The following is a 19622-nucleotide window of genomic DNA, read 5'->3' as shown; positions in this document are numbered from 1 at the left end:
CCCAAAATCTCAAAGGCAAGTTTGCTTGAAAACGCAATGCTCGGGCCACATTTAAAATATGTTGATGTTTACGCTCAACTCTCCCATTTTGTTGAGGCGTACCCACACAAGAAGTCTCAAAAATTATCCCATTAGCAAAAAAATAGTTCCGCAAAGAATCAAACTCCGTCCATTATCACTACGAACAATTTTAATATCATGATTAAATTGTCGTTTAACCATAGAAACAAAATTAAGGAACATGACTTCAACTTCCGTTTTATTACTTATCAAATAAGTCCACACACCCCTAGAGAAATCATCGACTATGGTTAAAAAATAATGAGCCCCGCAAGACGAAGGAGTCTTGTAGGGTCCCCACAAATCCACATGAACTAGTTCAAAAACACGGCTAGCCTTATTCATGCTAATAGGAAAACTACTTCTATGTTGTTTTGCCCGGGGGCATACATCACAATTTTTATTTCTAAGGACACGATTAGAATTACTCAAAACTGGAAGAAATTGCATAACTTTTGTTGAAGGATGTCCCATCCGTTGATGCAAAGCTCAAATGATCGATTCCCATTCACTGCCAAAGCCTTCACCTCAGGAACACCACGGAAGTAATAAAGTCCATCTACTCGTTCACCCACTCCAATCACCTTCCTCGTCGTTAGGTCCTGCATCACACAAAGTTTATTAGTAAATTGAGTACTACAATTCGATTCATCACACAATTGAGTCACCGAAATCAAATTGCAATCTAATTGAGGTACAAAAAGGACATTATTAATCGTTAATCCTCCTTGTAATTTCACCGAGCCAATTTTTAAGGCATTGGCACTCTTTCCATCCGGCAATCCCACCGGACACTTCGGTATGTTAGTCACATTATGCAAGAGAGAAAGGTCACATGTCACATGGTTAGAAGCACCGGTATCAATTATCCAACCCAACTCACCGTGAAGCTTGGGTTTAATACTACTTAAGTGATCCAACAACTGTTGGATTTGAGCAGAAGTGACCCCAGCAAGAGCCCCTCCATCTGCCATGGTTGAAGAAGCAGCGCTGCTGCCTTGAGTATGCTAAGAAGAGGGCTGCCCACATGTCTTATGAGCACGGACAGGGGCTGCAACCCCCCCTCTCCCACGGCCACCTGTTCTGCCTCCACGGGCTGCTGCAGCACCCCCACGCCCTGGTCCTCGGCCTCCACGAGGTCTATCTCCCCACCACTCCGGGAAACCATGAATTTGAAAACACCCGGACTCGTCATGCCCTTCGCGATTGCAATGAGCACATAATTTGTCACTAGTATCACCTGACCTTGGCTTCGTCTTCAAGTCATATTGAACCTTAAAGGCTACCGCATTCTCACGAGTCGAGACCATAGAAGTCTCAACCCCACGCAATCTCTCTGCTTGAGTAACCTGTTGGTAGGCTTTGTCTACACCTGGCAGGGGTTCTTGAGCCAATAATTGGCCTCGAATAGGCGCATAAGCGTCATCGAGCCCTATCAAAAAACAATGAACATAGTCAGCTTCACGAATTTTCTCCACCTGAGCAACAATGTTGCACTTAAAGCCACCACAAGAACAAGTCGGTACAGAAATATAAGCATTCATCTCGTCCCAAATTTCGGACAATCGTCCAAAGTAAGCTGCAATTGTTTCACTCGGCCCCTGCTTGCAATCACCCAACGATTTCTTCAATTGGCAAACCCGAGTCCCACTGACTACACAAAACCGGTTCTTGAGATTATTCCAAAGAAGTTTCGCATCATCATAATCACCAATCGTGGAACGAACAATCGGGTCTAGAGTATTGGTTAGCCATGACACGAGCATGGAGTGCACAGCCACCCAATCCTCTAGCTTCTCAGCGTCACTCGGCTTTGAAACTGACCCATCAATGAAGCCAAATTTCCTCTTGGCCTTTAGAGCCGTACGCACAGCCCTAGCCCACTCATCATAGTTCTCACCCCTAAGTTGAATAGGAGTAATCACACTGCCAGGAGCATCACTCGATCCAAGGTGATATGTGAGATCCACCTTAGTCGTTTTTCCACCATCTCCCCCTGACATTGTGTTTCACAAAATCACGCCTGAAATTTTTTTGCAGTGAACTCTCACCTTCCCTTCACTCGCAAATTGTGAAAATAACGGGTGAAAAACAATCGGATCAAACCTAAGCTCTTGATACCATGATAAAATAATCTCAATGAATTCTCTGTATTTCATGTGTATGTCACGGCCACAATACAAATATATATACTAGAGTGCTCAACCCTAATATCCTCTAAAAGATATACTTCCTAGGATAAGTACAATAATATCTCTTTAACAATATTTACATATATGATATTATCCCAATATCGTACTTAATGATTTAATGTTCTTATCTAACTCTCCTCAATACCAAAATAAAATAAAATAAAATAAAAAAAAAAATCATACATCACGTTCTCGTACCCATTTTTTATGAACTAAAAATGGTGAGCTTGGCTCGATTATGGGTTCGGAATAATTAATGTTATATAAGTCTAGGTATGAATCAATATGTACAATCAATTACTTGTAAGCTATAACTATTTTCATTCATTTACAAGCAATCAATTAACCGATCATGCATCAAGCCATAAAAAAAGTTATTTTTAAATTGAAATTGAAGACAAATTAATCAAATTAAACCAACATCATTATAATAAATTGGAACAATTATTGGTTTCAAATTGAATCTCAATAACAAAGATAATAAATAACAGCAATCTACTAATAATATCAAGAATATCGTCTGACTTGGAGAAAAAAGAGGTGCTATTAAATTAAACGAATAAGATAATATTAACTTTATATTATCAAATTAAAATGTTTTTATTGTTATGGTTGGCTTATTACATCGGGAGTTTGATAAGTTAAAGTAACATCAGTAGATGCAATATCTTCATCTGGTCCATCGACTGAAGGTTTAATGACTGTATAGAAAAGTACATTATAAAATATTGTGAACAAAAAAAGAACAAATGCTGTATATCCTAAATATGATCCTGATATTTCTGGTGGCTCATCTCTCACTTGCCCCTTCAAGTCGCCAATACTCGAGGCTGCATTTATTTTCAAACGCGTTAATTTTGTTAGTCCTAAGATGTAACACGAAAAAGGTAACATTATCACGTGGTGTTCTGTCATAGAAACGAAACCTTTGAATAAAAACTGAATAACTCTATCTAACTTGGGTGGTGCTACTCAATTTCACCCTTTTTTATGCAAGTTTGTTGATAATGTACATATTAAATATGGTTGCTTATATCATCATATAAATTAAAACGACTATCAACTAAAAATGGAGGGAGTAAACTAGATTAATACGATTAGAAAAAGAGGAGAAATTATACAAGACCTCTAATTTTAGGAGGATTGACTTGTTTGGAGGAGAGAGAATCAAGCTGTTGGTCAAGATCACTAAGAGCTTGTCTAGCCTTATCTTGGTCCACTTCAAAATTTGAATCATTTTCCATTGCTGATGAAATAATCCACCTTTGATGATAAATGCCTCTTTTGGGTAGCATATTTAGTGGATTAAATCTCCAATTAATTCCATATAAACCATGATTATTAGTGGTAGAATTATTGGGATTGAAGAAGTGAAAGAAGTTGTTTGTTGTTGTTGGTAATGGAGTTTGAGGTGACAGAGAGCAAAGATGATGCATTTGAGGGATAAGGTTGTGCTTTGATTTTGTATTCTTCAACACCCACAATTTTACAAATATTTAAACCGTTCATTATATTATTATTGCATTTTCATGTGGGTCCATATATGTGGCTCATGACAGAGGATCTTCGTAGAGGCTCATAAGAGTCCAATTATAATTAATTCCATAAGGCTCATAAATTACATATTGATTGAACTATCGGAATCAAGAAGAGCCGACTCAAGTGATAAGCAAGTTGATGCTCCTTAAAGGTTGTATGTTCATATTAAAACTTGAGGAATTCTCTACCCATAATAATTTGAGTCATGAACGACTCTAATAACACGCATTGGTATTAAATAATACTTTAGATGGTATTATCATGATACCAAAATACTAATTCAATAATATCAACAAAGACAAAAATGTTTTGTTGGTATTGATATATTTCCTTGTTGGTATTTAAATGTTACCATCTAAACACAATTTAATACCAACGACGTGTTTATTAGAGTAATTCAGGACTCAGGTACTAGAGGCATAGATTTAAATTTTCCCAATGTGCTACTATACTACTTCTTCCGTCCCATAATACTTGAGACTTCGAGTGAACACGTAGTTTAAGAAAATTACAAGTGAGTCCATTTAAAACATTAGTTTATTGTATAAAAGATTTTCTTTTATATTTTTATATTGCAAGAAAACAGCAAGTGGGGTGAAAACGGACTAGGTGAAGAGAGAAAATGTGGGAAATATTTTTTTTTATTAGCGGTCCTATTAGATATTTAGTACTCCATAACATGTCAAGTATTATGGTATTGATGAAAATGAGAAATCGTGTCAAATATTATGGGACAGAGGGAGTACATTATTTTATCTTCACTGTTTTTATGTTTACCCCAAAGCACCAACATTTTATATACATGTATTAAATCTTGGCCTAGTGATTAAGATTGTTACATGTTTAGAATTTGTTATATACATCCGTGTGTACTATACAAGGTCATTTGCTCATTCCATCAACAAATAAACAAGTAATATTTTTACACATTTGTTGATTGAATGACCCCGAATATACGGTACATTCAGATATACATAATTAGGGGTGAACATGGTCTGGTTTGGTGCGGTTTGAGTATAAACCAAACCAAACCGCAAAATACGGTTTGGTCAATTTTCTAAACCAAACCAAACCATATTAATATTGAAACCAAACCAAACTGTAATAATGCGGTTTGGTTTGCAGTTTATGATGAGACGACATTTTTTCCTAAAAATTGTCAAATATTAATAAATTATAATAAAGTTCAAATAATTAGCCCAAACGGATTAAATTACACTACAAAGTTTTAATAAAATAACAACCAACTAATCAAGTGCTAACACAATAACACATAATAAAAATAATACATAACAAATTACAGTGGAAAAAAACATAATACATTTGTCCAAAAAAAAAAATTCATACTACATTATAGTTTTTAATAATTGGCAACAACTTGACAACATCAAGGGCTACATTATGCGATATCAATGATTGCCGGAGCTAAACTGATCTTGGAGTATAGTATTATACTGAATTACTGACCGTCTTCTAATGATTTTTCATGTTTTTTTATTATTTTTTTTCTTTTTTAAAATATATAATAACTATTTTAATTTTTATAAATATTATATAAATATTAAAATGGGGTTTATTGGTTTACGGTTTGGTTTGGTTTATAATTTTTGAAAAACCAAACCAAACCGCAAACCGTATTTCCCAAAAAATCGAAACCAAACCGTATTTTTCCAAATCGTAAACCAAACCAAACCGCTAAAATGCGGTTTGGTCTGATTTGATTACGGTCCAAACCAAACTCTGTACAGCCCTAACATAATAGACTCTCTTACATGTTCAAATTTCATTCCCTTAATTTAGATTTGTATTATTTTTATGGCTCATTTTATTATATATTTTACTTACCAACGTGTATAATAATTGGCTCTGAGGTGGCGCATCCACACGCCGCCACATAAGCTCAAAACGCTAAAACGACAAGTAATGACTTCGTTATGCTACACTCGAGTACAGCATAAAAAAAATCAAACAGATTTTGTAAGAAAGAAACATAAAAACGTTTCAAATAAGTTCGTCGAAATACGTGAAATACCAACCCATTTTTCTTTCTTCCATCACAAAAATAATCAGAGGAGAGAGAAAATATGAAGAAAGCCGGCGCCGATAAGAAGAAAGTCCGGCGATCATCCGCCGGATCTCTGCAAAGCGGCGGCAGTGATACTCCTCCTCGGGTTCAGCCTCTTTCTCTCTCCTCTTTTTCTCGCATTTTTGTTGATTTTTGTTTGATGATTTAGGGTTTAAGTTAGTTACAGATCTTGAATTTCGTCTTTTAGTTTGTCACATTTTGGATGATTAATTTCTTGATGATGTTTCTGTTTATGGAATTAGTTGTCGGTTGATGATTTTATCTGTTTTGGCTGATGAATTGTTCAATTTCGGTTGAAGTTTTGTTGTGAATTGAGGTTTAATTGTTGTGATGAATGATATTTTAGTTTGTTTTGGTGATTTAGATTTGAATTTTGTTTATTTTAGGTTGTTTTTTCGTAATTGATAGATGTTAATAGTGTATGAGATCATGGTGTTTTTAAGAAAATTAAGCAATGCATGCCAATTTTGTAGTGATTTCTCTTCGAATATAACATACGCATAGTATAATTTGGGATGTCTGAAGAAAGTTTGTTTCATTTTCGGTAATTGTAAGTTGATTATTGCTCGGATTCATCTTGATACGGACTTACAGAACATTTGGAATGAATTAGGGAGAGAGAATAGGAGGGAAGTAGCAACTGTTTCGGGACGGATGGAGCATATTGGAAAGACTGGTACCAATTATGTGAATTCGTCGTTTCGGTGATGTATATGATTTGGTGGCTTGAATTTCTATTCGTTTTTTATTGTTTAGCTCTAGCAGATTGGTTACTTTGGTAATTTGAACCCGTTTGAAACAACGAGTTTATTACAAAAGCAAATGAGGTGGCTCTTTTATTTCTTATAGGTTATTCTTTCCTTGCTATGTATCCATGTTTGTCTTATGTAGCTCCTTTTGTGTTTTTGAGGAGGTGTGGATACATCTCTGATTTGAATTGTCGTGTTATATTTCAGAAACAAGCTGTAGAGAAGGATGTATACCTGTTATTTGCTGAAAAGGTGAGAGATCATAAAGAATTGGAGTCAAGGTGGGCAGTTTTACAAGAGACACGCGTTGAGTACTTCAGGGGGAAGGATTTTGTGAGATTCTTAAAAAGTCACCCAGAGGTCAGAGATATACTGGGTTCAGATAGTAATCTAGAAGCAGAAGATATTGCCGATGTACTATTGAAGAAAAACCTCATTGTACGATGTGACCGTGTTGTAAAAACTTTAAGGCCGGGTAAGAAGAAGTTGTCAACATGGCCTGCACATTTGGAGATCTTTCCTGTAAGTTTCTTTTTTTGCTCGCCTAACCCAACCCCTTCCGTCCTTAAAAAACAGGAAAAGACACTTTTGGAATTAAGTTTGTATTATAAATTTGTATGGTTTGACTTTGAGATGTTAATTAGGGTAATTTTTCTTTTTATAAACTTTGTTTTCTTCTGACTTTTAACTTATTGTGCTTTCAAGTCAGTATTTAGAGCTGTAAATATGGGTGATCAGTAGACCTGGTTATTGGGCGGGTCGGGTCAGGTCAGGGTCGGTGAGAGTCAGTTGCGGGTCGGGTTAAAGAGGGTCAAATTTTATAGGGTCAATATTGGGACGGACCAATGCGGGCCGCGGGTCAATAGTAGGGGTGAAAGTGATTCCGATTAAAACCGAAAACCAAACCGAATTACTAATTCTGTTTGGATTTTTTTAAATTCGAATTGGATTGGATTGGATTGAAAAAATTAAAAAATATGGATTACGGATTGGATTCGGTTTGGTGTTTTAAAAAACCGAAAACCGAATTTCGACCCAATAATTTAAGCTCATTTTCTTTTTCAAATTATCTAACCACTTTCCCCTTTCATATATAAACTTAAAAAAAAACCTAGTTCTCAATTCTCCTTTCTCAATATCTTACTCTTTCACAAAGAATTTAGTTAAAAAGAAATGATTGTAGGAATTTTCTAGGTGAAGTTCGAGTTTCGGGTTTGAATATTGCAAAAGAAGGGAACAAAATTTGGTTTGGATTGAATTCTAATTTGAAAGACCGAATTAATTCGGTTTGGATTGGATCGGATCGAATCATAATTCGGTTTGGATTCGGATGAGATTTCCGAAATCGAATTAATTCGGATTGGATTCGGTTTTGGCTATAATCCAAATCGCAAACCGAACTTTCACCCCTAGTCAATAGCGGGTCGATAATGGATGGGCCTACAAAATATCAATTTTAAAAAATATTGGACAAAGCCATTATTAAGTATATATGAATATAAATTTATCTATGTAACTATTTTTGCATTATCTATTTTCTTTATTAATTAAATTGGAAAAACATTTTGGCCCTATATTGACGAAGGGCAGGGCCCTGTCCATTAAAAGCCCTTTAAGCTTGGTCTGACCCTATTATCATTGGGCTACCCTACCCAATAACCACCTCTAGTGATTAGTGTACACATTTGTGAGAGTAGAGATTGTGGGATGTACACCACTATCCTCTCACTAAGTTGTTAATAGCATGTTGTTATGCCCTTTAGAAGGCTCGTGCTATATGTTGCTGATCAAATATGGTTTACACCTTACTGATTGATTTTGTGCTGGGCAATTGGGCATATGGCTGCTAAATTTTTTGATTACGAGGCTTTGAGCAATTGTTCTTGTTCTTAGTGTGTGGTCCACACGCTTCTAAGCGTGCCAGGTAAGATACTCTGCAGGTCTCTGCGAATGATTCATCTTCTCATTGGATCTTAAGTTTGAAATTGAACGTGTATTGTTTGGTGAGGAATAATGATTCATATATTAAAGCAATGTGAGGTGTTTTGGTGATTGCATTAGGAATTTTGTCTTTATGATACGCGACTCTGTCAGCGACTTATTGCTGCAATGGTGGGTTTATGAAATGCTTGGATTTTGTTTGGGGTTAGCTGAGCAACCTGAGGTTTTTTACTTGGATAGATTTTATTTGGAGATAGGATTTTCGATTATTGAATGTTATGTAGTTATTTAAAGCTCTACATTTTGATTTGAGAATTTGTGGTTGACCTATATTGTTAATAAGTATTAGATTCTATAACGGTGAGAATGTATTGGAAAGAGATGGCAATACCTTAATTGGTAGAGATTGAGAAAGTTGATTGGAAATAGTTGGATGGTAAAGTAGATAGTGGGGGAAATAGATGGAACTCAAGGAAGCAATGAGAAACAAAAAACAAAGAAAAGAAACAAAGTGAAGTAAAGAAACTGGAAGCATAATAGGAGAAAGAGCTATGTATTATTGTATTCCCAATGTGATAGTAGTCAACAAATTGCATTTCTTTTAAACTACAGAATCTATGTCTCTTTATATGCGGAAGTATTGAACCGTTTTTAAGAACATTTGCAAACACAATCTAAGCTATTATGATAGGGATATATAAGAACAACTTCTTAGAGTTTAAAGGAAACTAGATAACAAACAAATTTTCTTTTAGATATATTTCATTTACTACTTCACCTATTTCCTAAATATTGCAACAATTACCATTTTCGGAAGTTTTACAAATATTGCAACATGACCCAATATTTGCACATGCTTTCTACTTGTCTCTCTCCTCATCACTTGGGTCTCTATCTTTATTTTACGTTATATCTCTCCTCATTTTATATTTCGTGTCTTCCCCCGTTGTTGCAACATTAGGGGAACGGAGAAAGTATTATTTATTTTTTCTAATATTTTTAATTCCTTTGTAATTATAGTAAAGTCTATGAGGAAGTTAAAGTATATTCGAGCTTTCATACAAGGGTTGATCTTTGGATGTGTTGTAATGCTATATGACTTTTTATTGGATGTGGACTTGTTGACCATGGAGTTGGTTTCTTAAGAATACTTTATGAGAGTTATTTCTTAAGAAGAAGAGTTTGTAAAAGAAGAATGTGTAGTTGCGTTGCAAAGGATTTGTTATTTCAAGTTGCTCTAGGCGTTGGGGCTATGAATGTCACTTAGTCATTTAGGAGATGGAGATCTTGTCTCTTTATTGTGTTGCAAAGGATTTGTTATTTCTAGTTAAGTTGCACTAGGTGTTTGGGTTGGTGTTTGTTTAGCGTCCCTTTGTGTTGCTTCTCACAATTTTGGCTTCCTTTGGCCAACATTGTATGAGAATAGTGAGAGTTTGGGGAAAGAAAGGTCTAAATAAAGGAGAAAACATTTTCTTTGTTGGATGTGATAATATGTGGGCCTGATTTTAGAAATTATTCATTGTATCCAAACATGTGGGAAAACATTTTTTGTTTGATGGAATGTTGATATTACTGAGTTAGTCATTGATATCATTACAACGGGTAATTTTCTTGTTGTAAATTCCATCTTTTGGCCTTCAACATTGGATGGTAAAGGAGCTTACAAGTTGTGTTAGAGACTTTGTTTCTGTAAATTCTGTAAAGATTTTTAGCCTTTATAGTTCATGTTCCTATAGCTCCTCTATGTGTTGCATCACCATTTGTAACCTAGCTAAATACTATTGTTTGAAATTAAAACATTCTAAATGTCTTGGGATTTTTCTACATCACTTGCAATGATTCATGAAAGTAGAGGTGATTGCTGAATATTAGTGCAAATTAGATTGCCTTCCATAGCCACTATGCTAGCCATCTTGCTATATTAGGCATGATATCCTTCCCTTGCCTCAAAACTGTGCTCAACTCTTGTCTCTTCTAATGGAAGACACGGGGCCCTTATTTTTTGTGCTCTAGTAGCTTAAGTCTTATAGTGTTTTTGCATGTAGAAATGAAATACGTTTGATGAACCCACCCGGCTTCACAAGGTGTCCTATATGTAAAGGAATATTTCTGACTTTAGGTCTAGTTATAATTGTGGCTGATAATAGTGCTATCAATTCGGGTAAACGGTTCAAGTTTAAGTCGGGTAAGAGTGGGTCAGGTCAACTCGGGTCGGGTCAATAATTAAGATTAATTTCATAACCTATGCGGGTCAGGTTTGGGTTGGGTCATGCTTGAGTGGGGTCATACTTCTTATCGGGTTTGGGTCGGGTTACATTCGGGTCGGATGAACAATAGGTCGGATTTAATTTGTGTTTTCACGGGTTAAAACGGGTTAGGGTAATTCTCGGGTTCGATTCAAGTCAATAATTTGCGGGTTAGAATCAGGTCAGGTCATTCTCGGGTTTGAGTCGGATTCGGTTCAAGTCAAGAATTTGCGTATTATAATCAGGTCGGGTCATTTTCAAGTCGGGTCATTTTCGGGTTCAAGTCAGTTTCGGTTTCAGGTCAATAATTTGCGGGTTATAATCAGGTTGGTTCATTTCCAAGTTGGGTCATTCTCGGATTAAAGTTGGGTTATGTCAAAGTCAATAATTTGTAGGTTACAATCAGGTCGGGTCATTTCCAAGTCAGGTCATATTCGAGTTTAACTAACTATAAATAGATAATTATTATTTTTATCAAGCTAATTATTTCCTCTCACTATAATTTGAATGGCAATATACTAGGGGACTACAGTCTATAATTTAGGAATATAATTATCTTCTTTTACCATACAACAAATATATACTATATTTTTATCTCTTAAATTTGAGGATGATGCTCCTTTCTTTTGCTCGCTTGGATCATTGGTCTCTCGAAGACAAAATGGTTTGATCAACAATAATAAGGTGGTCTAAATTGCATTTCACGTGATTTGAAATTGGGTCAGGAACAACTCGGGTTGAATTTAGGTCGGGTCAATAACAAGTCATGTTAATTTCGAGTCAGGTTAGTAATAGGTATGGTAAAATTTGGGTCGGGTCAATAACAAGTCGGGTTGAATTTAGGTAAGATCAATAATAATTCGGGTTGAATTAAGGTCAGATCAATAACAAGTCGAGTTGATTTCGGGTCAGGTTTGTAACACATTGGGTTAAATTCGGGTCGGGTTGAATTCAAGTCAGGGTAGTAACAAGTCAGGTTAAATTCGGGTTTTGACGGAATAAAACATGTTTGGGTCAATTTCGGTTCTAGTCGAGTTCTGTGCAAGTTAGTTAATTTTGCCGTTGTAAATCGGTAAATCGGTGCAAGTTATAAATCGGTAAATTGGCCGTTTAAAAGTAAATTGAATGGTTCCACACACCCAATTGGACTCCCGGAGGGTATTAGGGACCATGGTAAATATTACGACAATTTTTATTACCGTGCGAAAAAAAGTAAAAAAATTCCAAAATTGAAGGCTAATATCCACGTTTATAGAGAAATTTTGGAGGTTTTGAGGTCTAATGTCGAAAAGTCTTGAAATTCTATAGGATACATCTCGGGGTCATTTAATGCCATTTGGAACCATATATGATCATTATTTGTTGTCATAAATGTTCGTGGTAGGCTTGAATTAATGAAATCGGTGCAAGCTGTAGACCGGTAAATCGGTCGTTTAAAGGCAAACTGGATTGTTCCACCCACCCAATTGGACTCCCGGAGGGTATTAGGGACCATGGTAAACATTTCGGCATTTTTTATATCTGGGCGGAAAAAAGTCAAAAAATTCCTAAATTGAAGATTAATATCCACGCTTTTTGAGAAATTTCGAAGGTTTGTGGCTAGGTGTCGAACAGAAATGAGATTTATTAGATTAATTTTGGGGTCATATAATGACGTTTGAAACCATAAAGGACCATTGTATGTTGTCATGAATGTTTGTGGTAGACTTGAGTTAATGAAATAAGTGCAAGTTGTAAACCGGTAAATTGGCCGTTTAAATGAGAATTGGATGGTTTAACCCACCCAATTGGACTACCGGAGGGTATTAGGGACCATGGAAAACATTTCGGCAATTTTTATTTTCAGGCGAAAAAAAGTTAAAAGTTTCCAAAATTGAAGGTTAATATACACGCGTTTTGAGAAATTTTGTAGGTTTCGGGGCCCGGTGTCGAAAAGCTTTGAGATTTTAGGGAATTCATCTGGGGTCATATAATCCTGTTTTAAACCATAAATGATCAATATATGTTGTCATAAATGTTCGTGGTAGGCTTGAGTTAATGAAATTGGTGTAAGTTGTAAACCGGTATATTCGCCAATTAAAGGAAAATTGGATGGTTCCACCCACCCAATTGGACTCCAAGAGGGTATTAGAGCTTATGGTAAACATTTTGGCAATTTTTATTTCCGGGCGAAAAAAGTAAAAAAATTCTAAAATTGAATGCTTATATCCATGCTTTTTGAGAAATTCGGAGGTTTCAGGCGTGTCGAAAAGACTTAGACTTTAGGGGATACATTTAGGAGTCATGTAATGCCGTTTAGTTCCATATATGATCATTATATGTTCTTATAAATGTTCGTGGTAGGCTTGAGTTAATGAAATTGGTGCAAGTTGTAAACTAGTAAATTGGCCGTTTAAAGGCAAATTGGATGGTTCCACCCACCCAATTGGGTATTGGGTACCTCGCTGAACATTTTGACAATTTTATTTTTGAGCCAAAAAAGTAAAAAAAAAATCAAAATTGAAGACTAATATCCACGTATTTAGCGAAATTTTGAAAGTTTCGGGACTCGGTGTCGAAAAGTCTTGAAATTCCAGGGAATACATTTTGGTGTCATATGATGTCGTTTGGAACCATTTATGAATATTATATGTTGTCATTATTGTTCGTGGTAGACTTGAGTTAATGATATCGGTGCAAGTTGTAAATCGGTAAATTTGTTATTTAAAGGCGAATTGGATGGTTCCACCCACCCAATGGGACTCCCGGAGGATATTAGGGACCATGTTAAATATTTTGTCAATTTTTATTTTTGGGCGAAAAAAATAAAAAAAAAATTCAAAATTGAAGGCTAATATCCACGTTTTTTGAGAAATTTTGGAGGTTTCGGGGCTGTTTTTGAAAAGCCTTAAGATTTTAGGGGATACATCTCGGGGTCATATAATGCCGTTTGGAACCATATATGATCATTATTTGTTGTCATAAATGTTCGTGGTAAGCTTGAATTAATGAAATCAGTGCAAGTTTTTAAATCGGTAAATTACCCAATTGGACTCCGGGAGGGTATTATGGACCATGGTAAACATTTCTGCAATTGTTATTTCCGGGCGAAAAAAGTCAAAAAATTCAAAGATTGAAGGCAAGTATCTATGCCTTTTTATAAATTTCGAAGGTTTTTGGGCGGTGTCGAAGAGAAATGAGATTATAGGGGATACATCTCGGGGTCATATAATGTCGTATGGAACCATAAATGATCATTATATGTTGTCATAAATGTTTGTGGTAGACTTGAGTTAATGAAATCGGTGTAAGTTGTAAATCTGTAAATTTGTCGTTTAATGGCAAATTGGATGGTTCTACCCACCCAATGGTACTCGCGGAGGGTATTAGGGACCATGGTAAATATTTCGTCAATTTTTATTTTTATGCGAAAAAAAGTAAAAAAATTACAAAATAAAAGGCTAATATTCACGTTTTTTAAGAAATTTTGGAGGTTTTAGGGTGGTTGTCGAAAAGCCTTAAGATTTTAGGGGATACATATCGGGGTCATTTAATGCCGTTACCATATATGATCATTATATGTTGTCATAAATGTTCGTGGTAGGCTTGAATTAATGAAATCGGTGCAAGTTATATATTGGTAAATTGGCTGATTAAAGGCAAATATGATGGTTCCACCTACCCAATTAGACTACTAGCGGGTATTAAGGATCATGGTAAACATTTCGGTAATTTTTATTTCCGGGCAAAAAAAAGTCTAAAAAATTCCAAAATTGAATGTTAATATCCACGTCTTCTGAGAAATTTTGGAGGTTTCGGTTCCCGATATCGAAAAGACTAGAGATTTTAGGGGTTACATCTTGGAGTCATATAATGACGTTTGGAACCATATATGATCATTATTTGTTGTCATAAATGTTCGTGGTAGGCTTAAATTAATGAAATCGGTGTAAGTTGTAAACCGGTAAATTGGTTGTTTAAAGGCAAATTTGATGGTTTTACCCACCCAATTGGAATTCCGGAGGGTATTTGGGACCATGGTAAACATTTCAGTAATTTATATATCCGGGCGAAAAAAAAGTAAAAAAATTCCAAAATTGAATATCCACTCTTTTTGAGAATATTTGGAGGTTTCTGTCAATTCGGGTAAACAGGACGGGTTTGGGTCGGTATTATTAGGTCGGGTCAATTCGGATTAATTCCATAACCTATGCGTGTCGGGTTAGGGTTGGGTCATGCTTTAGACGGGTCACGTCAGGTCATACTTCTTATCAAGTTTGGTTTGGTTACATTCGGGTAGGGTGAACAATAGGTTGTGTTTTCTCGGGTTTAAATGGGTTAGGGTAATTCTTGGGTTCGAGTCGGGTTCAGTTCAAGTCAATTATTTGCGGGTTTGAATTAGGTTGGGTCATTTTCGGGTTTTGAGTCGGGTTCGGTTCAAGTCAATAATTTACGGGTTATAATCAAGTCGGGTCATTCTCGGGTTCATGTTGGGTTCGGTTCAAGTCAATATTTTATGGGTTATAACCAGGTTGGGTCATTTCCAAGTCGGGTCATTCTCGGAGTCGTGTCGTTTTATGTTCAAGTCAATAATTTGTAAGTTAGAGTCGGGTCATTTCGCAGTGAGGTCATATTCGGGTTAAACTAAGTATAAATAGATAATTATCATTTTTATCAAGTTAATTATTTTCATTGACTATAATTTATATGGCAATATACTAGGGAACTATTGTTTTTAATTTAAGAAAATAATTATCTCCTTTGACCATACAACAAATATATACTATATTTAACTCTTAAACTTGAGGATGATGCTCATTTCTTTTGCTGGCGTGGACCGTCTTGGTCTCTCTAGACAAAATGCTTTGATTAACAGTAATAAGGTTGTCTAAATTGCATCTAAGGTGATTTGAAATCGGATCATGAACAATTTGGGTTGAATTTTGATCGGGTCAATAATAAGTCGTGTTTATTTCGAGTCGGGTTAGTAACAGATCGGGTTGAATTTATGGGTCGGGTTAGTAATAGACCCGGTAAAATTCGGGTCGGGGCAATAAAAAGTCGGGTTGAATTTGGGTTAGGTTAATAACAAGTCGGGTTGATTTCGGGTCGGGTTTGTAATAGGTTGGATTAAATTTGGGTCGGCTAAGGATCGGGTCGAGTTGAATTCAGGTCAGGTTAGTAACTAGGCGGGTTAAATTCGGGTTCCGACGGGTTAAAACGGGTTTGGGTCAATTTCGGTTCAAGTCGGGTTCGGTTCAGGTCAATAATTTACGGGTTACATTCGGGTCGGGTCATCTCCAGGTCAGTTCATGTTCGGGTTCGGGTTGCACATACTCGGGTTAACACGGGTCTAGGGTTTGTTTCAGGTCGGGTTTGGGTCACCATATTTTTGGGTTCAGATGGGTCGGTTAATTATCATGTTTGAGTCGTTATTTCGAATCCGGTCATGTTTTGACAGCTCTAGTTGAGAATCAATGAAACAAGGCGTTAGGTGACTAGTCTGTTGACATGGAAGAGATTAATGAATTAGGCATGGAAACTGGAAAGAGGGGTGAGCAAACGCAGCTGGCCTTCCGGGAAATGATGGTCATATTTAAAGGAGTTGAAGCTCATGATTAGCTTCCCAATCCATTTTCTTGCTGATTTTATCATCAATCTATTTCCCTTTTTATTCAAGGGTGTACCACGGTCTTTACCTGGATTTGTATAATTGTATAGACTCTGTGTGATGCAAGGTTTTGTGAATTGTCAAGTGAAAATTTTCTTGTTCCTCTATTGTTGTAAGATCCGTCTCTGGACTTTTGTTTGGTCTTATTTGTGATGATGGTTCCTCTAGAGCAGTCTGCATATTATTTGTAAATTACATCTTAAAATGTAGGAATTTGTTTTTGGGTTTGGGTTGGATCCATGTTAATCATATGCTGATGTGAGTGAAGTCTATTCTCTCTGTTTTGACATTCCTACTCCATGATGTGTTTATGCTTAACATGTCTTCTGAAATATGGACTTGTCAGGGTACAATCTATGACTATTCATGTCCTCCTTAATGTTGTTCTTTCTTGTAATTTATGATAAATTGGATTAGCGAATTGTACATTGGGGTTTCTCATCCATTTGACTGTCTTGGGAAATGGGTGCTATAGTTTTCTTGTAAATTTCTCTGTCCGAGTGTTTGAAGAACAGGAATCCAGCAAGACTGAGCTATTTCATGATGTGTTTTGTCGTAGTTTACTGTTCAGTACTCAAGTTTTTAACTCTATCTCTCTGAGTTGTAAGTTTTTTCTAATTAAATCATGAACTTACCTTTAGGCAATTATCATTATCTCTGTTTTTTTTTTTTTTTTTTTTATTATTATTATTCTATAGTTGATGTGATTATGATTATTATGAATCTAGAGTAAGATATATTTGCTGTCCCGTTTGCTATGTGACTAGTCTTTTCTTAAAAAAGTCTAAAGTTTTTCTTCCTTCCTGTTGGTGTTCATTAGCCACTTTTCTTGTTGTGTTGCAGGTTCAAACCTTTTCAGATAATGATGCTTTCTTTGTATGGACATTTATAAAGCGGCATCCTTTGTGGCAGACACTTCTCTCATTCTCTTGGCCTGTTCTAACATTAGCAATCTGCTTATTTCCAGTGTACCCACACACGGCCAAGCTTGTGGTACTCTACTCGTGTGCTGGGATTCTTCTACTTATACTTAGCGTTCTAATGTGTATGTTTCCTATGTCTTGATATTTTTTGTTGTTGCCAGCTGTAGTTTGTTCCTTGTTATCTTCTTGTTTCTGAATTCATTCATATATTCCTGGCCTATACTTGTCATCACTTTCATTTACTGTACTTGTTACTGTATGGAGTTGTTGCCGAATCACTAGATCCCTCCACCCCACCTCAAATCTTTATCTATCAACTGTCTTTGTTGGTGCAACCTTATTGCATATTCTGCACTGGTGGCTTTCAATCTTATTGAAGATTGCCAGACTTCGTCTGATAATATTGCATGAATGGGTGGATATATATTTTTAACAGATTACAAGACCCATATATTTTTAACTTGCATTCTATATTCTGATGCATTAGTTTTAACTTGCATTCTATACTGTCTGTCTTCAATTCATGTATCACTAATTTTTGGTGATTACAATTGCAGTGAGAGCCACAATTTTTGGTGCTCTTTGGATTTTCCTTGGAAAGCGCGTGTGGATTTTCCCCAATATTCTTGCAGAAGAAGCAACATTAAGCGAGTTGTTCCGTTTTTGGCCTAAAAAAGATGAAGAGGACCCACCAAAGTGGACTAGCCGGCTTTTCTATGCTGTAACATCTGTTGTTGTCATATTGATTTTGAGACATCATGCTCCTGATGAAGCTGCTCGAGCTAGGTTAGTGTCATATTCAAATCTATTTTTGTCTAGCCCTGTACTTACTGGTGTCTGCTTTTCTCAATTTGCATTTGATTTTTATTTTAAAAATTTATTGTTAGTGTTGTGGTGTAATTGCCTTACCAATAATACCCATGTTGGATACTGGACATTTTGAAATGGCCATTGATTTTTCAAATTGTGCCAAAATAATCTAGACTTCTTGGAGATGACAGGCCCCATCATATAGTTTGGTTTTAATGTTGTTTTGCGACCATGTTCTTATAACATAAGTGGTAACCTATAGGAGATCCTTGCTTTTATCATCTAAGGTCTAGTTACAAAACCACACACAGTATGTTTTTATAATATTGGAATTAGATTTTTTTATTATTTTTTTATTTTTTATTTTCCTGTACAATAGAATGATTTACTTAGATTGGGAAGGTGCTACAAATTCCACTGGTAATTGGAGTGTAGAGTTTAAACACACTTAGACTTATAGTTGCATATAGAAATTTTTTTATTTACGAAGTACATCCCAAAAATAAAAAAGGAGAACAAGGAGAGTATGAAGTAGAGAGAGAAGATAGTAGTTGTGGAGGGCCCATTTACCTGAGTTCTTTTTCATGGTTAGAAAAAAATTTGAAAGAAATGCTTGGTATTGTATACTTATCAAACTAAAATGGGACTGACGAGCTGATTTTCTTAATTACTACGTAAAATACTTTGTTGAATTTAACTGAGAAAGGAATTTAGGACCCCAATAATAGGTTTAAGTTGAAGGGAACAGAGCCTAATGGCCAACATTATGTTTTCAGGTACCAGAAGAGGGTTTCTAATATCATTGATGATGTCCTGGAGTGGTCCCCGAAACTGGCTATCTCAGGAATAATGAATCAACAACCCGAGGGAGTCAATGTGACCGACTTTCATAATGAGTCTGCAAGTGATAGTGGATCCAACTTTGAGGTGCCACCACCACCAAGTAGCGTAGATGTTGATGTTCATGTTGGTGATGAGCCTGTGGAAGAAACCGTAGAGGATATTGAGGATGACAAGGGGCAGTCACAACATCATGGAGATGTATAATCCATATTGTGTTAATTTTGTCTACTTGAAATTACAGTTTTATGGCTACCATTTTTGTTACATTTCTCTCCCTTCTACATTGTAAAACCATGTATTTAACGTGTGAGAGAAACCTAGGGGACCCTTTCATCTGATTTTATTTAAATTGAACCTTATTGGACGTCAACATCTTGGTGAAACTAACATCTTGATTTCACCTTTTGTTTACAACTAAAAATTTGCTTAGACATTTGTTCAAAAAAAAAAAAAAAAGAAAAAAATGTGTGCACTATCGTTTTAGCATTGTTAACCTCGTCGAGTGTTGAAATTAAAACGGAGTAAAACACAAAATATGAAAGGAGCCTTTTTTTTTTTGCTTGTCTGTACTACAACGTTTTCA

At 35.9% G+C, this 19622-nt stretch overlaps 2 protein-coding genes and 1 long non-coding RNA gene across 3 annotated transcripts; 1 reads left to right on the top strand and 2 right to left on the bottom strand.

Annotated features, from left to right (window-relative positions):
- Nucleotides 1–1067: 1067 nt before the first annotated feature.
- On the bottom strand, nt 1068–2063 carry LOC145626723 (uncharacterized). Its single transcript, XM_081679192.1, has one exon. It carries the CDS (start codon nt 2061–2063, stop codon nt 1068–1070), a length of 996 nt encoding a protein of 331 aa, XP_081535318.1.
- Nucleotides 2064–2812: 749 nt separating this feature from the next.
- LOC145626261 (uncharacterized) lies at nt 2813–3736 on the bottom strand. Its single transcript, XR_014110979.1, has 2 exons — nt 3379–3736; nt 2813–3082 (listed from the first exon to the last, which is right to left on the bottom strand). It is a non-coding gene; the product is annotated as an uncharacterized LOC145626261 (long non-coding RNA).
- A 2048-nt stretch (nt 3737–5784) lies between these two features.
- LOC145628448 (translocation protein SEC62-like) lies at nt 5785–19409 on the top strand. Its single transcript, XM_081680741.1, has 5 exons — nt 5785–5962; nt 6834–7148; nt 17307–17508; nt 17944–18172; nt 18973–19409. The coding sequence occupies exons 1-5, from the start codon at nt 5876–5878 to the stop codon at nt 19241–19243; spliced, it is 1104 nt and encodes a 367-aa protein (XP_081536867.1). The 5' UTR covers nt 5785–5875; the 3' UTR covers nt 19244–19409.
- Nucleotides 19410–19622: the final 213 nt, after the last annotated feature.

This window comes from Chenopodium album, chromosome 4 (assembly GCF_948465745.1).
Source record: "Chenopodium album chromosome 4, dcCheAlbu1.1, whole genome shotgun sequence".
NCBI lineage: Eukaryota > Viridiplantae > Streptophyta > Magnoliopsida > Caryophyllales > Amaranthaceae > Chenopodium > Chenopodium album.
Note: the sequence above shows the minus strand (reverse complement) of the source record. Positions and strands in the feature narration are given on the sequence as shown.

What these genes read in the sequence shown, in the direction of transcription:
- LOC145626723 (XM_081679192.1), bottom strand. Translation starts at nt 2,063, where the DNA reads ATGTCAGGGGGAGATGGTGGAAAAACGACTAAGGTGGATCTCACATAT.
- LOC145628448 (XM_081680741.1), top strand. Translation starts at nt 5,876, where the DNA reads ATGAAGAAAGCCGGCGCCGATAAGAAGAAAGTCCGGCGATCATCCGCC. An exon ending in TATACTTAGCGTTCTAATGT is followed by an intron (nt 17,509 to 17,943) that starts GTATGTTTCCTA and finishes TTACAATTGCAG; the next exon opens with TGAGAGCCACAATTTTTGGT. An exon ending in GATGAAGCTGCTCGAGCTAG is followed by an intron (nt 18,173 to 18,972) that starts GTTAGTGTCATA and finishes TTATGTTTTCAG; the next exon opens with GTACCAGAAGAGGGTTTCTA.